The sequence below is a fragment of the Pseudorca crassidens genome, chromosome 11 (assembly GCF_039906515.1).
Source record: "Pseudorca crassidens isolate mPseCra1 chromosome 11, mPseCra1.hap1, whole genome shotgun sequence".
Taxonomy (NCBI): Eukaryota; Metazoa; Chordata; class Mammalia; order Artiodactyla; family Delphinidae; genus Pseudorca; species Pseudorca crassidens.
Genome location: NC_090306.1, coordinates 82,140,749 through 82,165,057, shown reverse-complemented (window position 1 = coordinate 82,165,057; position 24,309 = coordinate 82,140,749). Strand labels below are relative to the sequence as shown.

General features: G+C 35.5%; 1 protein-coding gene across 4 annotated transcripts in view; it reads right to left on the bottom strand.

The window, feature by feature from the left end:
• NEDD1 (NEDD1 gamma-tubulin ring complex targeting factor) overlaps positions 1 to 24,100 on the bottom strand; it is a 45,037-nt gene extending 20,937 nt beyond the window's left edge. For 3 of the 4 annotated variants that reach the window (XM_067697615.1, XM_067697617.1, XM_067697618.1), the window contains exons 1-5: positions 24,012 to 24,100; positions 21,639 to 21,782; positions 18,686 to 18,780; positions 14,581 to 14,697; positions 11,628 to 11,768 (exon numbers count right to left, since the gene is read on the bottom strand). In XM_067697615.1, coding sequence (XP_067553716.1) covers positions 11,628 to 11,768; positions 14,581 to 14,697; positions 18,686 to 18,780; positions 21,639 to 21,774 — 489 coding nt within the window. In that variant the 5' untranslated portion in view covers positions 21,775 to 21,782; positions 24,012 to 24,100. Of the gene's footprint in view, positions 1 to 11,627; positions 11,769 to 14,580; positions 14,698 to 18,685; positions 18,781 to 21,638; positions 21,783 to 23,744; positions 23,959 to 24,011 lie in introns of those variants that run through there. The other variant, XM_067697616.1, reaches the window with a different exon arrangement.
• Positions 24,101 to 24,309: the final 209 nt, after the last annotated feature.

Here is a 24,309-nt window from a genome sequence, read left to right as displayed (position 1 = left end):
CTTTCAAAAGCTTTGGCCTGAGGGCAACGCTAGTCTTTCTCTAAAACACTCATCTCTAGAGGCAGTGGAGACATTCTTTCTAGTTTCTGCTGGACAAGAATATACAAAGATCCAGTTTGAGTAAACAGGTCTTAGATTAAAACTGGATGAATTTTATCTACTTTTACTAAAATGTTGCTTTCAAACTTGACTGATATTATCATTTATCGTGCTGAGAATTAAGTATTTTACATTTAAGCTATTTTCCCCCCACACAGAAATAGCAATGTAAGTATAGAAATGAATATTAAGTAGAATCCACAAGAGTGGGAAACTAGCTATAAGACACCTTCAAACAGTTTAGTTATAGTCCGGAGTCAAGCAATGAATCATGTTCTAGATGGCAGGTATCAACTACACATATAGGTCCCAGATAAAACTGCCACAGAACAAAAGTCAAACCTGAGGGCTTTTTGTTTGTTCTATCTAATCTATCACACTCCAAAAAGATTTAAAACCACCAGCTTTTATATATTAAAAAACTCATATTCTACTTCTAAGATGTTTCAAAATAGTAAGTATTAGCCCTCAACAACAAAAAAATATTTAGGAATAACATAACACAAATTCTGTCTAAGGAAACGAGTATTTGTAACCCGACACCTCAGGTAAGATAATCACTACGGTCAACCATGAAATTGGGCTCCTCATTTTCATATGGCTAAAGTACAAACAAAATTTTGGTTTATATTTTCCATTTTTGTTGAGGAAAAGCATATTCATTTGAATAGACAAATCTTTCCTCTGGTCTACACTCAAGAAAAAATAAACTACATGGACCTTGACTATATAAAAGATATAGAGAGCCTTAGTGAATTATAATGTTTGCAGAGTCATATACCAACCTACCTAAACATAAGCAAAATATTAATTTGTAAAAGACTTCTGTAGCATTTTAAGAGTTCATATAGTTATAGCCCTTCACATAATCTAAATTTGGATAAAATGCACAAGCAGAACATTAAAAACAAAACATCACCATAAAATCATAGACCTTCTAGATACTCAAAGTTCATAAAGTTCAACCTCTTAGGCACAGTAGTAATTTGCTAAAACATTCTTAAAATACGGGCCATCCAGAATCTGCTTGAATACAGCAGGGAACAAGGAGCTTACTGTTTTATATACAGTAGTCCCTACCTTGTCCACAACTTCACTTTCCATGGTTTCAGGTATGTACCGTGGTCAACCACAGTCCAAAAATATTAAATGGAAAATTCCAGCAATAAACAATTCAAAAATATTAAATTGAGCACTAAGTAGCATGATGAAATCTCACTCCAGTACGCCAGGATACCCTTTGTCCAGGGTATCCTGCCCATTAGTCACTTAGTAGGCATCTCAGCTGTCAAATCAACTATCAAGGTATTGCAGTGCTTGTGTTCAAGTAACCTTAATAATGGCTCCAAAGTGCAACACTAATGATATTGGCAATTCAGATATGCCAAAGAGAAGCTGGGTGCAGTGCTTCCGTTAAGTGAAAAGGTAAAAGTTCTCAACTTAATCATAATAAGAAAAGAAAAAAAACTATGGTAAGAATGAATCTTCTAACCGTGAAATTATGAGGAAGGATAAAGAAATTAATGCTAGTTTTGCTGCGCACCTCAAACTGTGAGTTATAGCCACAGTGTGTGATAAATGCTTAGTTAGGATGGAAATGGCGTTAAATTTGTACAGTAAGATATTTTGAGAGAGAGACCGCATTCACTAAACTTTTATTACAGTATATTGTTATAATTGTTCTATTTTATTATTGTTGTTAATCTCTTACTGTGCCTAATTTATAAATTAAATTTTATTATAGGTATGCATGTGTAGAAAAGCACATAGTATATACAGGGTTCGGTACTAACTGCAGTTTCAGGCATGCACTGGGGGTCTTGGAACGCACCGCCCACAGATAAAGAGGGACCACTGTAAAACTTAATAAATAATTTAAAATGAATTTAAGTCAAAACCTAAATTCCATACATTGCCTCAAATTCTGTGGACCTATATGGCAACTCATTTAGAAAAGAAAAACAAGACTAAAGATAACCATAAATCTTCCTCTCAGATGAACCTGCGTTTCAAGTAGAGCGAAACTCTGTATGACTTGGGTAAAAACTTCTTAAACTCTCCAAGCCTCAGTGTTCTCGTGAACAACACAGAAAACACTTTTGTTTGCCTGTCAAGGTTACTTTAAGGATTAAATAGCATTTCTGCAAAAAGCCAGGTACATAGTAGGTGTTGCTACTATTCTCACAGGTTCATGACTCACACATTCATTCATGTACCATACATTTGAGCATCTTTTACATATAAGTTTTTAAAAGACCCTTAAGTAGCCACACTGGTTTCTGTCAATAACTCACCTCTAACTCTTTGATAACAGACCTTCATTTCTGAGCCTTCTACATCTATTAAATCATCATCTATTTAGAATATCAAGAGAATATCTAATGATCCTGGATAAATGAAATGTTTATCTAAATTATATTTAAAATAAGTATTAACTCATTTTAGTATCAACAGCATTTGTTAAGTCCCTATCTTGTTCCATATTCAAGATATTTCTAGGAAAAATAACAGCCAGCCTATAGGTCATAATTTGCTGACCCCTGCTATAAATATTTGGAAATGTTTCTTTGAAAAAAAATCACAAAAAGGAAAAGAAAAACCATCCATAATCCTACCACCTAGAGAAAAACTGGTTAATAATTTGGAGGATATCTTTTAAGTATTTTTCTGTGTATATGTATGTTTGCGTTTGAGTAAAGTACCAACAGCAAACTTGGGACCATACTTTATTATTATAAAGTTAGCTGTGTTATTAATATCTTCTACTACATGATTTTAATAGCTGGATAATATATGAATGTACGAGTATATCAATTTATCTAAATAATCTAATGATGGACACTTAGGCTATTTCCAATTTCCAAGTACCCTGACTACTATTATTTTTAAAAATTGCTACTTTATAAAAGAATTTGTATTTTATTGTTGTTCACACTTTAAAGGTTCTCGGTTGAAAAATGCTAAGTGACCATTTGTCGTCCTTCTTTTGTGAACTGCCCATTAATCTATTTTGCTTATTTTCTATTGGGCTATTAAGATTTTTAAAATACTAATTTGCAATTGATCTTAATATAATAAGGACATTAATGCTCTCATAGACATAAATATTTTCCCCATTTTCTTTTCAACTTTGTTGATTTTTATCATCTTGCTTTTTGTCAGATTTTAGATTTTTATGTACTTAAATACATCAAACTTGTCCCATGACTTATGACGTTGTTCCTACACTTAGAAAAGCCTCCCCTTCACAGAGATAGGAATGTACATTCACATTCTTATAGCTTTATAGTCTCTGATACATATATGACTATATATATATATGCATGTACATATACAAACATACATACATATACACACTCGTAAATATACAGTATCCGTTCAACTCCATTCCTCCCTCTTCTTCATTCCCAGTGTCTTATTTCAAGCACCAATCATCTGTCACCTGAGCTACTGCCCATTTCCATTCTCAATGGCTTGCTATCCATCCTTCACACTACTGCAGCAATAACCTCTTCAAAACTGGATATCTGAACATAATTCTGTCTTGCTTAAAGTCCTTGTAACGGGAGAGCTCTGAGAAGACAGAGGTTATGATGGTGGCAGAGTTTTTTAATCTCCCTGAATCCCCCCATTTTTGTGTGTATGTGTGCACAAGCAGGCCTGAGACTGCTTATCTTTAGAAAGTCCTGCTTTCAAGACTGGCCCTTGGCTGGAGTCTTGGAACTTGGATTTTTGGAGGGTTCCCACCACCCTAGCTGAAGAGAGTGGCTCACCGACTGATAAGAGTGGCTCACTGTGCCTAAACTGTTTGTGCAAAAGATATGGTTTATGGCTGAACCATGGCTGAACACCTGCTTTCCTTAGTAGAGTTTGGAATTTCGGTACATGCTAGGTAGAGGGTGCCTAGGTAACCAACCTCCAACAAAGTCCCTGGCCAGTGAGTCTCTAACAAGCTTCCCTGTAGACAATGTTCCATACATGTTGTCACAATTTGATGGGGAAATTAAGTACATCCTCTCCACTGAGATAACACTCTTGGAAGCTTATACTTGGCTTCCTTGGGACTTCACCCAATGCACCTTTTTCCCTTTGCTGATTTTGCTTTGTATCCTTTCACTGTAATAAATCATAGCCATGTGTATGACTACATGTTGAGTCCTGTGAGTCCTCCTAGTGAAATATCAAACCTGGTCTTGGGGAATCCCAGCACAGACAGTGAGTAGAAGTATGTGAGTGTGTGCGTATGTGTGTGTGTGTTTTACAGATAGATAGCAAACCAAATAGCAGAACTAAAACCCCATGAAAACATTTACAACAAAACTAGACTATCAGGTATCCCCATGAGCCCCAAAATACACACTAGTAAGTCAAACATTTAACAGCCATAGTCCTTCATAGTATTAGTATCTGTGCAAGAGGAAGCAGAAGGAAATTACAGGGACTGAGACAGATCTGAGAACAGGAAAAGCCCCAAAGAGCCGAAAGGTTTTCACAGGAAAGCATGGTGACCAATTGACAACATCAGCTAGACCAGGAATATCCAATGCATTAGTGGTTCAATGCAAGAGGTTTGCAGAAAGGTCTGAAGGGCTAGAGCAGTTTAGCTCCAATGAACTCCCAAAACTGTCCAGCCAAGGTATCTCCTTCCCAGGTCAGGGCACCATACTGAGAAGACACTACTAAGAGTGGAAACAAACTGAATGGGATGGAGTCAATATAGTTGAAGGAAAGTGAAAATTCACATACAAGTACAGGAGTAGCACAAAGCCAAGCAACCTCAGAAAAGTTAGAAAAGATGCCCTCTAAACTCCATCTCTGTCTAGGAGTTCAGGGAAACTGACTTCACAGATAAATCCCATACAAAGTTACTATGAGAACAAAGAGAATAAGAAGAAAGACATTCTCAACAGATGACCAGAAAGACAATAAAATGATACAAGACCTTAAAAAACAACATAAATCAGAATTAGAAAACTCAGAAATGAGATGTCAGAACTTGGAAAACAATTAGCAATTTTAATCCTTTTAAAAATGCAGGCTACATTATGTAGCCTTCATTAAAGGTAAAAGGAATACAGAATGAATAAATTCAACAAATAATACCATAAAGATAGGTCAAAAGGAAAGACTTTTTAAAAGTCAAAAATAAGGAAAAAGTTAAAAATGATTTGAGAGACAGTAGTAAATCACTGAAGATAAGAAGATCCAACAAGGAAAAAAACAGAGATAAAGAAAATATCAAATACTAAAAACTATAATTCAAGAAAACTTCCTGAAAGAAGAAAAGATTTGAAACTACATGTTAATTGAGCATACCATGTACCTATGAATAACAATACAGAATGACCAACACCAAGACATAGTCTAGTAAAATTACTGAATTTTAAAGGAAAAAAAAATCTTTTGGACATACAGGGAAAAAGAACAAGTGACTTATAAGAAAAAAATACTTAAATTATCATCAGACATTTGAGACCAAAAATGATAGAGTAACACACTTGAACTCCTCAAGGAAAGAAAATGTGAGCCTGCTGCTACTGAGTTATGTTGAAAGAGAATTTGTAATCTCAAAGAAAAAGTCAAAGCAGAAAACATACACTTATGGAAACAATATTAACATATGTTACTCATGATTATAAAAATTTGGAAAACACCTAAAGTACAGAAATGTTTAAATATGCTGTGGCATCTGAACAATGGAATATTATGTAGCCATTAAAAATTATAGTTATGAAGACTAGCAATATGAGAATACCTGGGACAGAACACTAATAAGAAAAAGCAGAAGACAAGATTGGACCAACAGAATGATTATAACTTTATGGATGGAAGACAGAGCTATACAGAGAAACTGCAAGAAAACATTCTTCAAATCACTTCCTATTAAAATGTAGAAGAGAAGAACAAAAGGAAAAATTATACTTTAAGAATATATAAACATATGGAAGTTTATTTTATGCCAACATGTCAATCATAAAACTGCTCAAAAACATAATATAAAGGCTAGAAAAGTATACAAATACTAAAGAAATATATAAAGAGAATCAAGAACATATTATACCATAGTATACAACTGTATACCAACATTCCCATATAACATAAAGGAAACCACTATTCTTGATATAAAGCTTTGTAGTCAGTCAAACTATTTGAGCGCCAAAGTTCAGGTGTAAACAAAACCAGTCAACCAAGTTAACTAAACTGGAATTAAATTCATTCTTGATAAAATAATTATTTTTAAAATGTAATTAATAATTATTTACCAGATCTCCATACTCATAAGGCTTATTAATACTTACAAAAGCTATACCTAAAATGTCAAAAATTTAACTGAAGAAAATGGACTTATTTAACATATACTGAAAAATGCTATATTTAAAATCTCACAGACATTGCATTTAAAAATCACTTTTAAATCTAAGAAATCAATAAAACAGATCCACTTTTTAACTGCTTTCAAAAAGGGTGCAGTCTGAGAAAGGCAACACAGGTTAACCTATTTGTGAGCCTAAGCTGCTGAACTTGCCAAATAGCGACTTGCAATTAAATGCTAAGGAGTCTGTCAGCCCTGGCAGCTCTGCAGAAGCAGTAAGGCTCTTTCTCCCCTGCAGACAGACACTGCGATCCACAAAAAACTAACAGCTTCAATTCAGCTCAGACATTTCAAAGTAAGATTCTCAATATATTCAGGCAATCTCATTTCCAATATGAAATTCAGTATAATGCAGATTCAGTGAGACTCCATGGTTTTGTCACTTTTGCTAAGAAATCAATTTGATGATTTTTAAAGATCTCAAATTCTTGATTGTTCACAGAAACAAAAATAGAAAATTTTAATTTAATCATTATATGTGCCCTACCTACTATTTTTCTCAAAAACCCAAACCCTATAGTAAAACTGTCAGTGTAGAAAATGGGCTGGGTGACAGTGTATTGGAATTGAATTATGTCAATTTTTAGACAGACTTGAAATTTTTATGAACATTGTTTAAATTAAAAAAATGAATATTTAATATACTTGAAATCATAAATGAATTGTGAGGAATCTTAATAAAAAAAAAACCTCCACAGATTTCAATTATGCTGCCTGTAAAATGGAAACGTAAGTATACAAAATCATAACTGTGACTTTCTTCACTAAGAAAACTGAGACTGCATACTTACATACAAAGAGGCCAAGTGGTATTTCCTAACCCATGGCACTCTGCTTTAATGCTGTAGAGAAAAATGAAATAATATAGTACACGAAAAATATATAAACATTTGTTCCAGGAAAAGGGAAAAAAACCAACACACTCCAGTTCGATTTCTTCACCTTCTTTAATGCTCTCCTTATTCTAAGTTGCTCTAAAACACAAAATATGATTACTGAGGTCAAGTTACAACTGGTTAATTAGCAGGGGTTTGGAGGGAACACATTAAACCTAAAGATGTTCAAACCAGTTTGCAGAAGTAAATCACAAAAGCTATTTTAGTAAATTAATATGATTATTCATTAAAAGTTCACACTAAAGTTCCCTAATCTTCACATGTTAGGAACTATGTTAGCATCTCATCTAGACCAAAAAAAAAAAAAAAACAAAAAACACCAAAACCAAACAAAACCCTGTTGAAAGTATATTTTCATTCTCACTTGACAGTTAAGGAAAAGGAGGCTTGAGAGTTAAGTCACTTGCCCAGGCTCACACAGCTAGCTCTCCAAATAAATGTGGGATTTACAATGTAGAGCTATACCAAAAAAGCTTATAGAGATGCCAACTGCCCAAACAAGAGGCACCAAAAACGCGAAAATCTAGGTTCTGGTTCATCTGACCTTGCACAAGAGATAAGCTTTGAGCATTACTGTTTTCCTAAACTAGAAGATATATTCAGTTTTGCCATGCAAAGTAATCAATGAAAAAAATCCTTTGAAAATCAACAATACAGCAACCTGTCACCTAGAATTTAAAAAAATTTTCTTCATGCGAAGAAGAGATAAGAATAAATGTTGGACTCTTGCACAAAGTGACAAGAGAATACTGCAAAGTTTCCAGAAGTTTGGATCCTCAAATCCTTATACATTCAGCTGTCTCTGAGCTAGAAAGAGACTCAAAAGGAAACAATGCTACCACTCTTCAAGAGTCGACCTTCAGATCAGTCAGTTAAGAATCTTGTGATCAGAAAGTCCTGGAATCTCAGTTTTCTCACTTGTAAAATGAGAATAACCTATACCTCACAAGTGAGTAGCAAAGAATAAATGAGAAAATGTAATATAAAGCAATGATCACTATACTTGAAACACAATAAATGGTAGTAAGAATTCTACAAGGTGATATAACCTCTGCCTGAATGCTCTCTGAACCCTCTCACCACCTACACTCACCCCAGTGGCAATCGGATGGACTTTGTAATAAATAATGTTGGCATAACTATATACCTGTATAGAAAGATGAACCCCATCTCACACCATATACAAAAATTAATTTGAAATGGAGCATAACAGACATAAATTTAAGAATTTCTGTTCATTTTTTTTTAAAGGCATTAAGAGAGTGGAAAGGCAAGCCGTAGGCTATAGGAAGATATATGCAACGTGTTTATCCAAAAGATGACTCCATCTGGAATACAGAATAAACTATAAATCAATCAGAAAAACAGAAATAACCCCAAACAAAAAGGATAAACAGACTTGAACAGTGACCTCACAGTATATAAAAGTGTGCCAACTCATTCAACACAGAAAAATGCAAATTAAAACCACAATGAGATACAACTACACAACCATCAAAGTGGTTAAAGTTAATTAGACAATATTTGGTATAAGCAAAAACGTGGAGCAACTGGATCTCACATACATTGCTGGGAGAAGTAGACAATGGCACAAGCACTTTAAAACCTTTCTGGCAATTTTTAATAAAGTAAAAATTGATGCCTACCCTAAGACCCAGCAATTTCACTCCTGAGTATTTACTCAAGAGAAATGAAAACATATATCCATAAAAAGACTTATATAAGAATATTTATAGTAGCTTTCTCACAATAGCTACAAACTGGAAACAGTTCATGTGTCCATCAACTGTAGAATGGATAAATAAATAGTGGCACATCCATATAATGGAATACTACACAGTAGTAAAACAGTATGAACTACTATTATTCCATGCAACAAAGCAAACATAATGAAGACTAAGAGAAACCAGACACATATAATTCTTTTAAGAAATATGAGGCAGTGACTGGAAAGGATTAAGATTCTGTATCTTGATTCTGGTAGTATGTAGTTACACAGGTGTATGTATGTATAAAAATTCATCAAGCTGTGTATTTAAGATATATATATATAAAAATTCATCAAGCTGTGTATTTAAGATATATGTACTTTATTATATGTAAGTTATCTCAATTTTTAAAACTTTAAGATTTTACACACAATAAGGCCAAGAGCAGTAACCAAACCTAATGTTTTCACGACTATTCCTTCATCTTTTGTTTTAATAAGAAAACCCTCTAGCAAAATACAATAAAAACTGAAATCTAAGAATATACATGGTAGTATATGACCTAATATTTATGTTACTGAAAAGTCAACCCAGAATTTATAAATCTAAATTTAGCATGCTTCTAATATACCAAAGAAGTGAGGAGGAGAAAGAGGAAAAGAAGAAGAGGAAGAAGAAAGAGAAAAAGAAGAAGAGGAAGAGGAAGGAGAAAAGAGGAAGGAGGAGGAGAAGATTACTCTATTTCTTTAAAAAGCAAGGCATCTGAACACTAGATACGATTTTTTTCCAATAGTTCCAACTTTTGTGGGCTTAGGTTTTATGTCTCCATTATCATAATAACCAAAAAAATTACAAAAACAAAATATTATTTCCTATTTTTATGACAATATTAATACATTCTCTGTGGCAAATCACTTATCCTCAACCATAAAATGCAGAAAGTGAGATTACCTCTAAAGTCTTTTCTCAGTTCAAGGTTTCTATGATTCTAATATTCAACTAATCAAAAAATTCTGAGTTCCCTAAATGCCTTCCAAAATAAAAGCCAAAGTTTGGTCTGGCATTCAAAGTCCCACTTCAACACTACGTTCCTGCTTACCTTTCTAATCTTTTTCTCACATTAGCCCTATATAAAACCCATACGCTTTCCTTTCTCCTTGTTTTTCTTCATATGATTTCCTCCATATAAAATATCCCTCTCCCAAAGTTCTTTATTAGCCTATTAAGATCTTTGTTATCTTTAAATGTATTCATATACTCATATATTTATTGAGGATCTTTTCCATATAAGGCACAAAGTTAGACAATGGCTGAGTACAAAGAAACAAGACACAGTTCCAACTATAATGTGGACATGTAAAGAGCTAACCCTAATACAAGCTAGAATCAAATAACTGTCAGAGGCCAGTTAATATACTAGTAAAACAAAACAAAACAAAATCAGTTATAAGCCTTAGACCCAGATGAAATCCTCCCTCCTTCAACTTTCTCTATTTTATTCCCAATCAGACAGTCTTCTCTGTTCTGGATCACCATGAGACTGTTTTTCATCAATCTTCCATAAAATCATTTATATGTACATCTCTTTTATTACCTCAATACATATGAAATCTGAGAAAAGACTTTTTTCTGTACATTTTTAATATCCATTAAATTTTCCTTAAACACTAAATACTATTCAAATAATGATTTTAATGCTTTTCAAAATTGAAGAGCTCCCATATTTTATCTAATAATACTTATGGCCAAAGTGATTACAATAAAAAGATTAAAAGAAGTTTCACCTCATTGGAAATTCCTGTGGAGAATTTCATGGAAAGTTAGCCAAGAATTAGATTTCTTGAGAAACTGAATATATTCTTTTAAGAATTTTATAGACTAAATTTTATAAAGAAAAAAAATTCAATAATTGACTAATTTTCTTCTATAAAAATTTTCCCTAAATACTCATATTAACCTGAAATACATAAATATGCTTTGATACTTTAACTATCACGTACTTGAAACAAACAAACAAGAAAACTCAATTTACCCTGTGCCTAAATATTGGGTTAGCCAAAAAAGTTCATTCAGTTTTAAGTAAAAATAAAAGACATTTTTCATTTTCACCAAGAACTTTATTGAACAATGGATTCATTAACCAAATGAACTTTTTGCCAACCCAATACAATTATTCCATGTCCACCAAACAGAGTATTTATGAACCTAAGTATCTGTCTTGTAGCTGACATAGTTTAAGCTATGCAACACTTCTATAATGTCATAATTAATATCCATGTTTTGGGCTTAATCTATTAACAATTATCTGTATTGTTTATACATAGTTAAGTTCTAGGAGCATGTTCAGTGGCATAACCGAACTCATGTAAGCACCATCATCTAGTATGAATTAGCTTTTACATACTACCATTAAAGAATAGCTACCTAAGTTTGAGTGAGCTAAATGCAAATTTAAAATACTCAATTTTAAAAACTCAAATTCATTGTCTTATGTAAGGTAATTTAAAAATCTATCTTATCAACTTTATTTTGAATAAATCCATACTGTACCTGGTTACTACCATGGCCAAAAGGAGTACTAGATAAATTAGTGGTTACACTGTGCAAAATAATTTCACCACTGAGAGATCCAGAAGCAATGTAGCAGTCATTCCAATTATATGTTACACAAGTTACTTCATCTTTATGATCCTGAATGAAAGAAATGAAAGTAAATACAGTGCCACACAACCTTCAAACAGCATATTTCCACGGTTTTTTGTAAATTTCATGTTTTATAACTATTATGTATTTGTCAATCTAATATATGCTTTAACATTTTCCTCAAATAACCCCCAAAAAATTACTCAAGTGAGTAGTAAACTATCTGATTAACACCAAGTCTTTTCAGGGAACAAAGATTTATTTTTCATAACCGTAATAATGGTCAGGCACCCTGAAACAAGAGACAAAAAGGAAAGGTAATTTTCTAAATGGCATTATGTCTACCTTAAAGAATTCACTTCCACTGACAAGTAACATTTATTGCAAGTTGATTATTATGAGAGTCCCTGCCCTTGAGAATATTACTGTTCAACTGAGAAGACAGGACATTTAAGTGAACATGCAAATGGCAGAATGAATGCTAAATGAGTGGCAGAGGCAAAGTGTCAGAGGAAAGAGAGTTATCACTGTGAACTGAGTTGACAGAGGAAGCTTTATGGAAGACAGAAAGCTTGAGTTCAACATTAAAAAAAGTAATAAGAGGTAAGTTAGGGGAGGAGAAAGAAAACTGACACTGCAAAATAGAAGAGAGCAAAAAACAAAAGCCCCAAAGCCAGAATGAGCAAAGCATGTTTGAGATTTGATGGCTGCTGCTTCCATCTGCTGAGTACCGACTAAGGCTGGGAGTTTTATATATTATTATTAATCTTTAGAACAATCATGGGAGGCAAGGCCATTTTCCCCATTTGATAGATGAGTTAACTAAGGTTAAGAAACTGTGCAAGCTCACAGAACTGCCAGTGGTAGAGCCAGGATTCAATCCAGGTCATATTCCAAAGCTTATTTTCCTCTCATTATACTCGACTGTCTCCCAAATCCAAAGGGGAATCCACTTTGAGGAAATAAAACTGTTCAGTTTTAAACAAACTGAGTTCACAAGGACTATGTTTTCCAAAATTAAATTAGAGATATCTAGCCTAGGAGCATAGTGATCAGCATAGTTTTTAAGTTTGATGTCATACCTTAATAAGATAAACAAACCAACCTTTGTATCTTGTAATTAGATTAATGTAATATCAAGAATAGTAGCTATAATATTCCACTTATTTTACAACTTTTTCAAATGGTCCTTGAAGCATGCTGGGAAATGCCTTTACATTTTACTGCTTTTTTAAAATCAAACAAATGTCATCCTGAGGAAAAGAATATCTGATAAGAAAGGAAAAAGGAGTGGACATATAGTGCATCATTCCCATTTAAGAAATTATAACGTGGGGTCCAATACAATTTCTATGACTTTGTAAAGAGGCAGGTGTGTCTTCCTGATTTCAACTGTGGAAAATAAGTCATTCAGCTGAGGATGGAAAAATGAGTAGAATTTTGCCATGTAAGGAGGGATGGGAATAAGTGATGCTCCTAAAACGTGTGACACTGTGTGACAAAATTGGCCACAGACTTCTAATCTCTTCTCAATTCTTTAAGATATTCTTTAGTCATACTAGGTATATCCCCCTAAACAGCTTTAATTCAATTATTTCATAATTTAAAATATTAAACAATGAATAGTATCTGAGTGTGCCTCTCATCTTTGCCCTTACTAGTTGCTTGACATTGAACAAGTTCTTTAACATCTCTGAGTCGGAGTTTCTCCATCTGTACTTAGGAATAATACTACCTGCTCTGCAGAGTTGTAGAATAGATAGAATAAATATGTTAAGCACAGTGGCTGGCATGTCAAAGAATTCAATAAAAGTTAAGTATTCTCATTATTGGCATCTTTTCAATTTTCCTGAAGACTCTTCAAAGTTTAGTTAATACTTAAAATAATGAACTTCCAAAAGTAATATTTTAAACAGCAATCATAAGATTATATTTCAACTTAGCTAAGAGAAAACCATTTTCTATATACTATTTCTCTAGTAAGAATTAACTCAATGACATTAAGATATGTAATAAAATTATAATGATCTCTGGTATTTGCTTCAAAATACTCTGAAGGTCTGAAGATGAGAGAGTAGATGAGCACATAAATAAAACAATACTGGCCATGAGTTGATCATCACTGAAATCAGGTGATGAATACATGGATGATGAGTTAAAGGAAGTTCTTTCTCTGTGTATATAGGTATGTGTGTGTATAGATAAAAATATGTTTAAAATTTTGCATATTAAAACTTTTTTAAAAGACATAAAAATTAAAAATAATTTAATAAATGAACTTCCAAATATTAAAAAGACAGAAGTCCAAAAAAACAATTGCAACCAGGGGCTTTCATGATGATTATTTTCATTTTCTGAAACTGCAAAAAGCTAACTATTTAAAGAAACACTAACTGTAAGTTGTAAACCATTTTAGAAACATTTCATTACCGAGATGAAAATACATACATACAAACTGTAGCAGAGAACTAAGAAGCCATATCCCCAAATACTGTCATCCCAAAACCACTCTCATTATTTCAAAGTGCCTTAAAAAGATCTCTAATGACAACAAACCATATTTTTTTTAAAATGAAGTAAGTGGTTCACTCACACGAGAGCAGACCAAAGTGAAAAAATAGGGAAAAAGTTTTAACCCCAGCAATATAGCAATATAGTAACATATGTGGAGGGAAAAATAAACCAAAAAAATTGTTTTTGGCTACACAGCATCTTTCTTTTCCCTAACAAATCTCACTTCAATTCTGAAGCAGCTTATTTTTATCATAAAAGCTCAAAATTAAAAGTTTGGTAACTATTACTAATAAACATTGTGGGATACCCATTTCTGTAAGGATTAAAAAAAAAAAAAGTTGCTTACCTTAAGAGATCGATGAACTCTTTTTGATTTTAAATCCCAAATATTAACAGTGTTATTTAGGCCTCCGCTTACCAAATACATTGATGTTGAATTTAAACTGACACATGTCTGCTTTTGCTATTAAAGAAAAAAAAAGTCACATTAACGTAACAGAGCCCAGAGCTGACTTTCAAGTCTCACCCAACACTTGGTAAGCACATGAAAAATATTTGTTGAGTTAAATGCTATAAACATGCCAATTCTTGTACTAAAGATTCACCTCTCATTATCTGTCACATGGATTCAATAGTTTGCAAAGTGTTCAAAAAGGCTTTAAGGAAATCAACCAGATTCAAGATTCATGTTCTAGTCCACAGAAACGTGGTGACAGAGGAAGCTTAGGAAATACCAGCAAGTCTTGGGCTCCCATCAGGGCTTACTTGCCCTTAATATTTCCCTTTAATAAAACCTGGTCTTAGACTCCCACAGAATATCTCATATTAAAATCAACCCACAGCTCAGAAAATTCTTAAGGTAGAGGGAACTGTAAAGAATGCCTAGTTTAAAACCCTCATTTTACAGAAGGGCAAAGTTTTATAAAGAGGATAAGATACTAGTCCAGTGTCACAGCAAATCTCCCCCTAATGGCCCAAGTCTCAAACATCATGTCATCAGAACCTAACTCTACACTCTCCCCCACCACTGTAAAGGTCCCATTCATCCAGTTCCTCAAAAGTCCAGAATTAACCTTGATTCCTTGTTCTCCCTCTGCCCAATCTATCAGTAAGTTCTCTAAACTCCAAGCCTAAAATCTATCCCACATGGGCCCCCCTTTATCTACTGTCACTGCTAGCACCCTAATCCAAACCTTGACAAAACACAACAGCAGCCTCCTAACTGGCTGTCCTGCTTCCACTCCTGCTTCCTTACATCCCATGCTCCGTAAGTAGAGTGACCTTTAAGAAATGTAAATCAGATCATGTGTCTCTCATTTAAAAATCTTCAATGGCTTCCAATCACACCTAGAATAAATTCCGAACTCATCATTAACCTGGCTTTCAAAGCCCTATTCATCTGTCCCTTCTTACCTGGTCTCACCATTTTCCTCCTTATCCACTAATTCTCTAGCCACACTGACCATCTTCCATTCCGTAAACACTATATTTGCCTCAAGGCTTCTACACAGCTAGTCTTGCCTGGAAAGTTAATTTCCCTGAATCTTGGCTTGAATGGCTGCTTCTGGTCAATAGATATCAACTTAAATGCCACAACTTCAGGAGACCTCCCTTGGCCACTTAACATAACTTGCTATCTCAATATCTTATTTTAGCTCTCTGCATAACAACTTATCACTATACTCAGTATTCTGTTTACTAGTTTATTGTCTCTCAGCAGAATGTCAGTTTCCTTAGAGCAAAGACCATATCCATGTTCAATAAATATTTATAGAACAAACGGCTAAAGTACAGAGGTAACCAAGTTTTTCTCACAATGATTATCTATGAGTGTCATCTATCTGGTAGTACCATCAGTAACTATGCTACAAAGAGCACAGTATTGCATGTTTTTCTCTATTTAATTTTCAGATACACTGCATAGTTACATTAATTATTCTCACCTCCACCTGAATACCATGAGGGGAAAAAAGAGAAATGAATTCCAAAGGGGACATTTTGTGACTTAGTTAAAGGTTAAAAGGCAAACTATGCAGGTTTAGGCAAGTCATCTCACCTTTCCGAGCCTACATTTCTACATCTGAGAAACGAGAGATGAGGACCAGATCTACTGTTCTTGAGAGTCCTGCATCTTCAAAAACATCCTCTGCTCAAGAGAGCACCAGATTCTTAAAAGGGTACAGATAACCCCCTTTCCCTCCCCCAAGGCTTCTTCCAGCTCTGAAATTCTGACTGAGTCAAAATTATTAACACATACAAAAATATCAGGAGCACGTTCCATCAATGTTTCAGTATGGTCGCTATAATTCTCTTGCAGGTCATTCTAGGAATTGACTTTAGTCTAAACAGACTAGTAAAAGTTAGAATCTGGTGATCATTGCAGATCAGGACAGTGTGCTAAGAGCTATAAAATAACCTTTAAAGAAAACAGAGAAGAAGGGCATCCATCAAAGATCAATATATTAGGATTCTAATCATCAAAAACCACTCAAATTATTCTTAAGGGCTCAGAACAAAACCTGTATTTATAGCTGCTTACCATAATGACAGAAGATCTTTTTATGTTAATAGATTATTAACGTAGCTAATGAACTTAAATAATTAATGGAAATTGAGTGCTTACTACAGAAATCCTGTACCCTAAGACACAAGCAATGGGTGGAATTTTAAAATCTGAAAATAACATCAGGTCAAATTTCTAGGCTATATAGTAGCCTATCGTATCCATTATAATACTGTTAAGACCAATATGTCTACTTTAAAGAGGTAAAATACAAAATCAAAGAAAATAAATATGAAACTTAATAAAGTTCCACCTTAAAAATAATGTTAAAGTAAGTACGACAGAACCTTATTTTCCCAATGAGCAAAGGTCTAATATCTCAAATGGTACATAAGTAATAGGACTTGGATCCTATGAAGCAAAGGTTACCAACACACTAATATGTTATAAGAAATTACTAATAAAGACTAAAAAACCAATGGTTGTAAAATATGTTTTGTAAGTAAACCAAAGCAGATTTAAATTATAACTACAATGATCTCACTTGCATCAACCTGCATTCTGATATGACTTAACTGTGGGAAACAGAACTACAGCAACTAATGTAAAATATTCACAAAATCCTTAAAGTGGTGTCACACTTGTAAATATCATGTCATTTTTATATTTTACACATTGACAACAACAAAAAACGGTCCCAAACTGGTTCTAAGGCAACGCATAAGAGTGTGTGTGTGTGTGTGTGTGTGTGTGTGTGTGCACGCATGTGTGTAGATAGACAGATAAATAGTGGTAGAGGTGGAAATCTAAATTGTTTTGATGTTGATATTTAACTCACAAATGTTTGCTGCCCACCTTTGACATGATCTGAAGATCCAAAGATGACTAAGATGTTCCGCCTGTTCTTGAAGAGTACAGTTTGCCTTTATTGAGCAGTGATACTCTCTGCCTCAATTTCACTTACTGAGGTTGATAGGCAAACGTCATTCCTACCCTTAGCAGACATTCTCTCCGCCCCAGTCTCTTAATATCTGTGGGCTGGAACTGATGCTGAGATCAATCCAACAGATACCTTTAGGAAAGGACTGATAGAAATCCTAAGTCCTTTTTACGTTAGATGAGCTTATATTCCAATGCTCTGCTGTGTTCTACTCCACTGTAATTGGAGTAGAACAATTATTAATCGGGCTGCCTTATCTACTCCAGTGTGTAAAATTATGACAATTCATAATGGTTTAGAGTCTGCTATGAAAACTATGAAATTTAAAAAAAGAACAAGCTACCAACTAACTACTTATTCCTTTTTATTTAGATCTTACTTAAAATGGAAATAGCTTTCAAGAAGTGTGTGATTGGAAATAAGAAAGCCAGCATTATCCTGAATCAGAGGGATTAACTTATAAAACTAAAGGGTAAGAACATATAGTGAGAGCTTCATTTAAATGCTCTGGGACCAAAGCTCTGGGACAAAGGCATCCTGTTGCAGGAGAGCTTAGGGAGACTCAGGCAGTACCATGTGGACAGAAGCTAAAGCAGAAGGCTACCATCAGATAAGGCTCTTTAGCTGATGGTCCTGAGCCCAATGTCAGCAAAGGTATGGCTACATCATTAGGACTCTTTTGCTCAAATCAACTCAGTGACCGTGGTGGAACATCATCCTGAAAAACCACAGCAATACCAGAGAACCTCCCACAGAGGGGAAATGGAGAAAGTAACTGCCTAGTTGACGAAATGAAGTCCTTGATTGCTCCCCTAGTACCCAATATTATTTTACCTAAAGATGTTTCAGTAAGCACACTTATTTAACCTTTAAGTGTTACTCTATTATTTTAAGCTCAGGTTAAGAATAACGCTTTTAAACACCTTCATATTTAGTTGCCAGCACCATAATAAATAAGCAATTACAACCCAAGCAAAACAGATTTTTAAAAGTTAAAAAAACACTTACCCCTTCACCAAGCTCTAAAAGTGGAACAGGTTTACATTTGCAACTTGAAACAACTATTTTGTCACCACTGGAAGATGCTGTCACTAGAAAGTTATCTAAATGAAGAGTTATGGAGAATCGAACAATCCATGAGCAGCTCTAGCACTCGACTATCATTATAAGAATTGAGATGATAAAAGCAAGCACACTAAGCAACGAATATAGCTGATACATTAGCTTTCAAAACTGGCTCAGATTACTAATTACTAAGACTAATTCTCTTTACTACTACTGCAGGGAAGAACCATCCTTTCTGATTCTGCTATCACTTGAAAGCTATTTAACCCATGTGAAATACTACTCCATTTTCAAAGAGTAGGCCAAAAGGTCTAATTTTATCCTTCAAGAATGAGAGCATGATAAAAGCAACATCAGGGAAATATCAATCAACCTTTTCATCTATAAATACTGTTTAAGACAGCTATTTAGTAACGCAGTGCTTGATACCAATTTAAGCTAGGAAGCAAATATCCACATTAGTCTCCTATTTTTCTACTAAGAGATAAAGCCTGATATTTTCTCAGGATGGAATTTTTGTGATAGAGTGTTTTAATCTTAAATGTATTAAGAATATTACAGTATATGTAGCAAATATAAATAAGTGTGGTTACACAGCAACTATGTTATGAGAGTTTTGACTTTATTTCAATTCAATTAAATTCAAGTTATTTAAAATATAATTTTAAATTATTAAAATAAATATTTAAAATTTAATAATTTAAAATTATAATTTCCTTATTTTACATAAATTATAAGTGGAATAATCAGTAAACACAAAACAATGTAAGTATTTTAAAACTAAAATGACTAAATACAATAATATAACCAAGACCAAGAATCTGATTTTGAGTCAAAACAAATTAAAATATCAGAAGTTTAAACCTATACTTTTAACAAGCAAAGTCTTAACTGCATTACTTTTGGATGATTTACATAACATTCAGATATTCTGTGAACATACCATGGACTGTAATTTTATTATGATATATAATTCAAACAAAATCACTTCCACCTACCTAGATATTACAGCACTGAGAAAAATAAATCATTTCCCTTTCCTTGGCTTCTGTTTATTGTTACTTTTCTCCTTAGAATATATTAAAGAAAGGACTGAGAGAAAACAATACAAGAGGGTACTCTAGTTACTCCTTTTATTTCTCATGTAGTTTTAGAAATCATGAGAAAGTGAGGAATATTACCTAGAGAACCAAAAAAAAGAAAACTAATCTCCCTGGCACCTCACCATCAACACTGTCCTTGGGATCCATGCTAAGTGGTCCCTAAATCTCTGAGTCTGGGAATTCCTTGGTCTTCAGTAACTAACCTCTATGGAAGGCATCAAAGCCTCAATAGGTATAAAACTATACAAAGGTTTTCAGTGCACATGTACTCGTACAACAAAACTATACAGAAATAAGACCAGTTTCCAAAAGTCATAGGACACCATCACATAGTTACATCAGTTTTGTTGATAATAGAGCATTAAGTGGTTTATCAGTAAATGTATCAACTCCTAATAAAATTCCTTGGAGGAAAAAAATAATAAATCTCATTAAGAACTGCTACTTTTATGCAGTGAGTAACAAGGAAAATTAAGCTCTAAACATAATAAAAATCTAATAGAAGGAACTTCACACATTTGTGACTCTTTTTAAAACATCTTACCCCACTACATCTAGAGTCCTTCAAAAATGCAGTCCCTTCACCATGAGTTTGATTAATAAAGCACCAAAGTTATTTATTTTGATACTTTAATACAAAATCAAGGAATGATGAAGAGGTAAATTTAATTCAATAAGAAAATTCATCATTTTTGTTATGTATTTGCAAGAATAGTTAGATTGAGCATGAAAACTTCTAATGTTTTTGTTCATGAATCATTCATATTTTAAAGCTTTGGTATTTTTACTTTCATCAGGAAGTAGAATATTACTACTTTGATACTGATAAGATCAGACACATGTTAAAGCTTAATCTGTTGTTTAAGAAATAGTGTATGCGTATGAGTTCCACAGGTGAATGATTATTTCTAGCATACCAAGTATACAGAACATTTTCATACAAAAGGTGGTAAGAATACTTTGTTTACAGCAGTGGTTCACAACTGAGGGTGATTCTGGCTCCCAGGTGACATCTAGCAATTCTGGAGATGATTTTTGGCTGTCACCACTGGGGCTACTGGCATCTGGTTGGTAGAGACCAGGAAGGCTTCTAAACATCCTACAATGCACAGGGCAGCCTCCATAACGAAGCATTATCTTGCCCAAAATGTCAATAGTGAGATACTGAGAAATCCCTATTTATGAGTTCATTTTATCCACATCTAGGAACTTACTAAGACAGGGAGGATGTCAATCAGAAACATAAAAACCTTAGGAAAGTTCAATCTAGATAATTTTCCTGTCTTTTTGGGAAACAAGACTATTTTCATCACAGATAGAAAGGAAGAGAAATACAGAGAATACATCAGTAAGATGGGAATGTTTGACTATTTTTATCTCTTCCCTCAACCTTTGCTTCTGCCTTCAAGTTCTGTCTTTAATTTCCCAACTACAAATATCCAAACACAGATACAAAACATCATTCCAGAACCTTTCAGAACTTTTCCCACCATTACCTACCTTATTCCATTTGATTCAACAACAAACTGTTAATAACAAAACTAATTCTATGATCTACATCTAGTAGCTAACATATTTTTAATAGCAGTGTTTTTCAATGTAGTGAATTGCAAATAAGTTTTTAATGAAATCAACAGAGAATATCAGTGTGCATCATATGACATACTGTTTACTAAATTCCTATTTCACAGCTATGCCAAATATATTTCTCATTATGGATCACATGCAAAAGTTTCATTGATACTGGTTGTTTAACCTAACAAAAAGTGGTTGTTTAAAAAAGAAAAGGATACTATTGCTGCTCCAACACACTGAGCTGATTCCATGTGGTGATGTGTGTGGGTTGAACTTATCCACCAATGTCATAGATGAAGCATCCCATATTTTAACATCATCTCCCGATGAAGCAAATCTGAGGTTTTCCTGCATGACTGCACCTGCAAATAGTTTAAAACAACATATTTTAAAAACAATTAAGGATAGGTTTTAAAAACAAGAGTTAAGATGAGGCATCTTATCTAAAACAAGTGGCTCTACTCGTTCACTTTTGTCTCAGAGACTGTGCTCACCACAAAGTTTTTGGAGTGATCTCTCTAAAACATAAACCAGATCATATTCTCTTAGCTGACCTTTCCAATGACTCTCCAGAACAATTACAATGAAATCCAACCTCCTTAGCGTGCCTTACACAAACTGGCCTGCTGTAACATTCCTACCTCTCTTTCCCAGGGCCACCAAACTCACTGGCCTTCTTTCTCACCTCCGAGTCTTTCTGTTTGCAGCCCCATCTGCCTGGAATGGTCTTTCCCGATTTCCCAAGGTCATCTCCTTCACATCATTCCAGTCTCAGCTCATGTTTCTTCCTCAGAAAGGCCTTCCCTGACCACCACGGCTAAAGCTGCTCCACACCAGTTGTCCTATATCCCATTACCCTGTTTCATTCTTTATGGCCCTTCCTGCTACCTGCAGTTTTATTCTCATGTCTGACTCTCCTTGACTTGAACAAAATAAAGATCCTTAGGACAGGGATTTCATCTTGTTTACTACCAGTCTTGAAACATTCCTGGCACACAGCTGGTACTCAACACATAACTGTTGGATAGGTAACTTCCTTACCTTTTAAAAAAATTATGATAAACTGTAGCACTCCTGCAGGTCAGAATCCCGCCATGGCAGGCTTTCCAAATAAGTCTAAAATTAGCAAATACAGCCTAAGATGTCACTAAGTCCCTATACCAACACACAGTCTACAATGCCTTCGCTTGTATTATCTGTTCACAGTATCCCAGTTCAAACACAGAATTCTGACAAAGTGATTTCATAAACCAAGGCAGTCTAGAAGACAAAAGGCAAGTAGTAATGCATGATGGGTAAGAAAAAAATGCTGAGAAATACCTGGGAGAAAGGGGAAGGGAAGGGATGGGGGCCTAGAAATATACGCTTCACACCTTCCTGGTGTGGACAGTGCAAGAGTGCAGCAGCGCATAAGTGATATTACAGACAGGTTCCCAAGTCATCAACAAAACATCACACTTATGAGGAGCAGACTCTATTTCAGAGGACAACCTCAAGGCCTAACAAGTTACAGGGCCCTTTCATTCTCCAGAGACAAAATTTTCAATGTGTTTATAAAGAAGCTAAAACTTTTGTTAACTAGAAAAGCCACCTATGTGATTCACTATGCTCCATTCATCAGATAAATACAGTTCTACTAAGAGCCGTTAGTCATCTGCTGAAATGTAGACATAGTGTTTGGATTTGGTGCCTTACCAGGTGGTAACGTGCCCTTTCGGATCCCTACTCAACAACAATGAAGTGCTGGAAAAGCATCTGCAAACCCAGTAAAAACCACTGAAAGATATCTTTACTATAATCTTAGACCATGCCTGTTGAGCGGCGTGATGTAGCGGAAAGATCCCTTTAGACCTGGCTCAGATGATCTGCCCCAGAGTTAGGTGACAGTCACTTTGGCCAAGTCATTCAACGTCGGTCTCCTCCTCTCAAAGTGGAGCGGGAAAGGGCCCACCAACCTCAGTCTTCCGAGAACTGAGCACATTTTAAGGGCGCGGCATCATATCAGCCTCAGGAAGAGGCTCCCATCAAAACTGAGCTGTCAGGACACAAGGCGGTAGCACCGTCAGCCCCGGATTCGGGCAGCGCGGCTACAAAAAACAATTCCACTACGACTTAGCTTAAACAAAAGTTCTACAAATTTCAGTAAAAACCCAAAATGCATTTTACTTGCAGGAGTCTTGCCTAACTGGGGTTACCTCGTAAAATGCATTTGAGCGCCTGCTAAACGAGTTGGATTTGAGAGGTTCACAAAAAGAGAACGGGACTGTGGACAAGCGACAAACTTTCCGGAGGCAGCGCAGCCCCCAGAGCCGCCACCGACCTACCCCAGTTGCCCCGGGCCACCTCTCAGGCCCGACCGGAGCCCGTCGCAGGGGGAGGTGCACGACCCCGGCCCGCGGCTCCCTGGCACTTCCGCGCCAAAAGCGCCGCCGCACCCCTGCCCAGTAACCGTCCGGAGCGCCAGGCCGGCCGGAGCCCCGGGACCCCAGGGGCCTCCGACCCGCCCCCTGAGGTGACCGGACAGCGGGCACCAGTAGAGGGCAAGTACTCGGCAGGCGTCGGCCCCCACCCCGGGCCCTCCGGAACCTCACCTCTCAGCCGCCGTACACCGGGGGCCCCGGCGCGGCCCTCTCCGGCGCTGGGCTTCCGGCTCCCGCCTAGACTGTTAAACTTCGGCGGCCGGAAGTCCCGCCCCCGGATGGCGTCACCGGGAGAGGCGCTACGGCAAGCGATGGTTCGGGTTGGTGGCCAGGGGCAGGGGCAGGGCCAGGGCCAGGGGCGGTGCTGGGTCTGGTGGGGGTCCTGGTCCTAGTGCCTGGGAGGGATCTTTGGGCCTGGGCGGCTCCCTCCACACCCCACCGATGGCGCTAGGGCCAGAGGCTGCTGCCC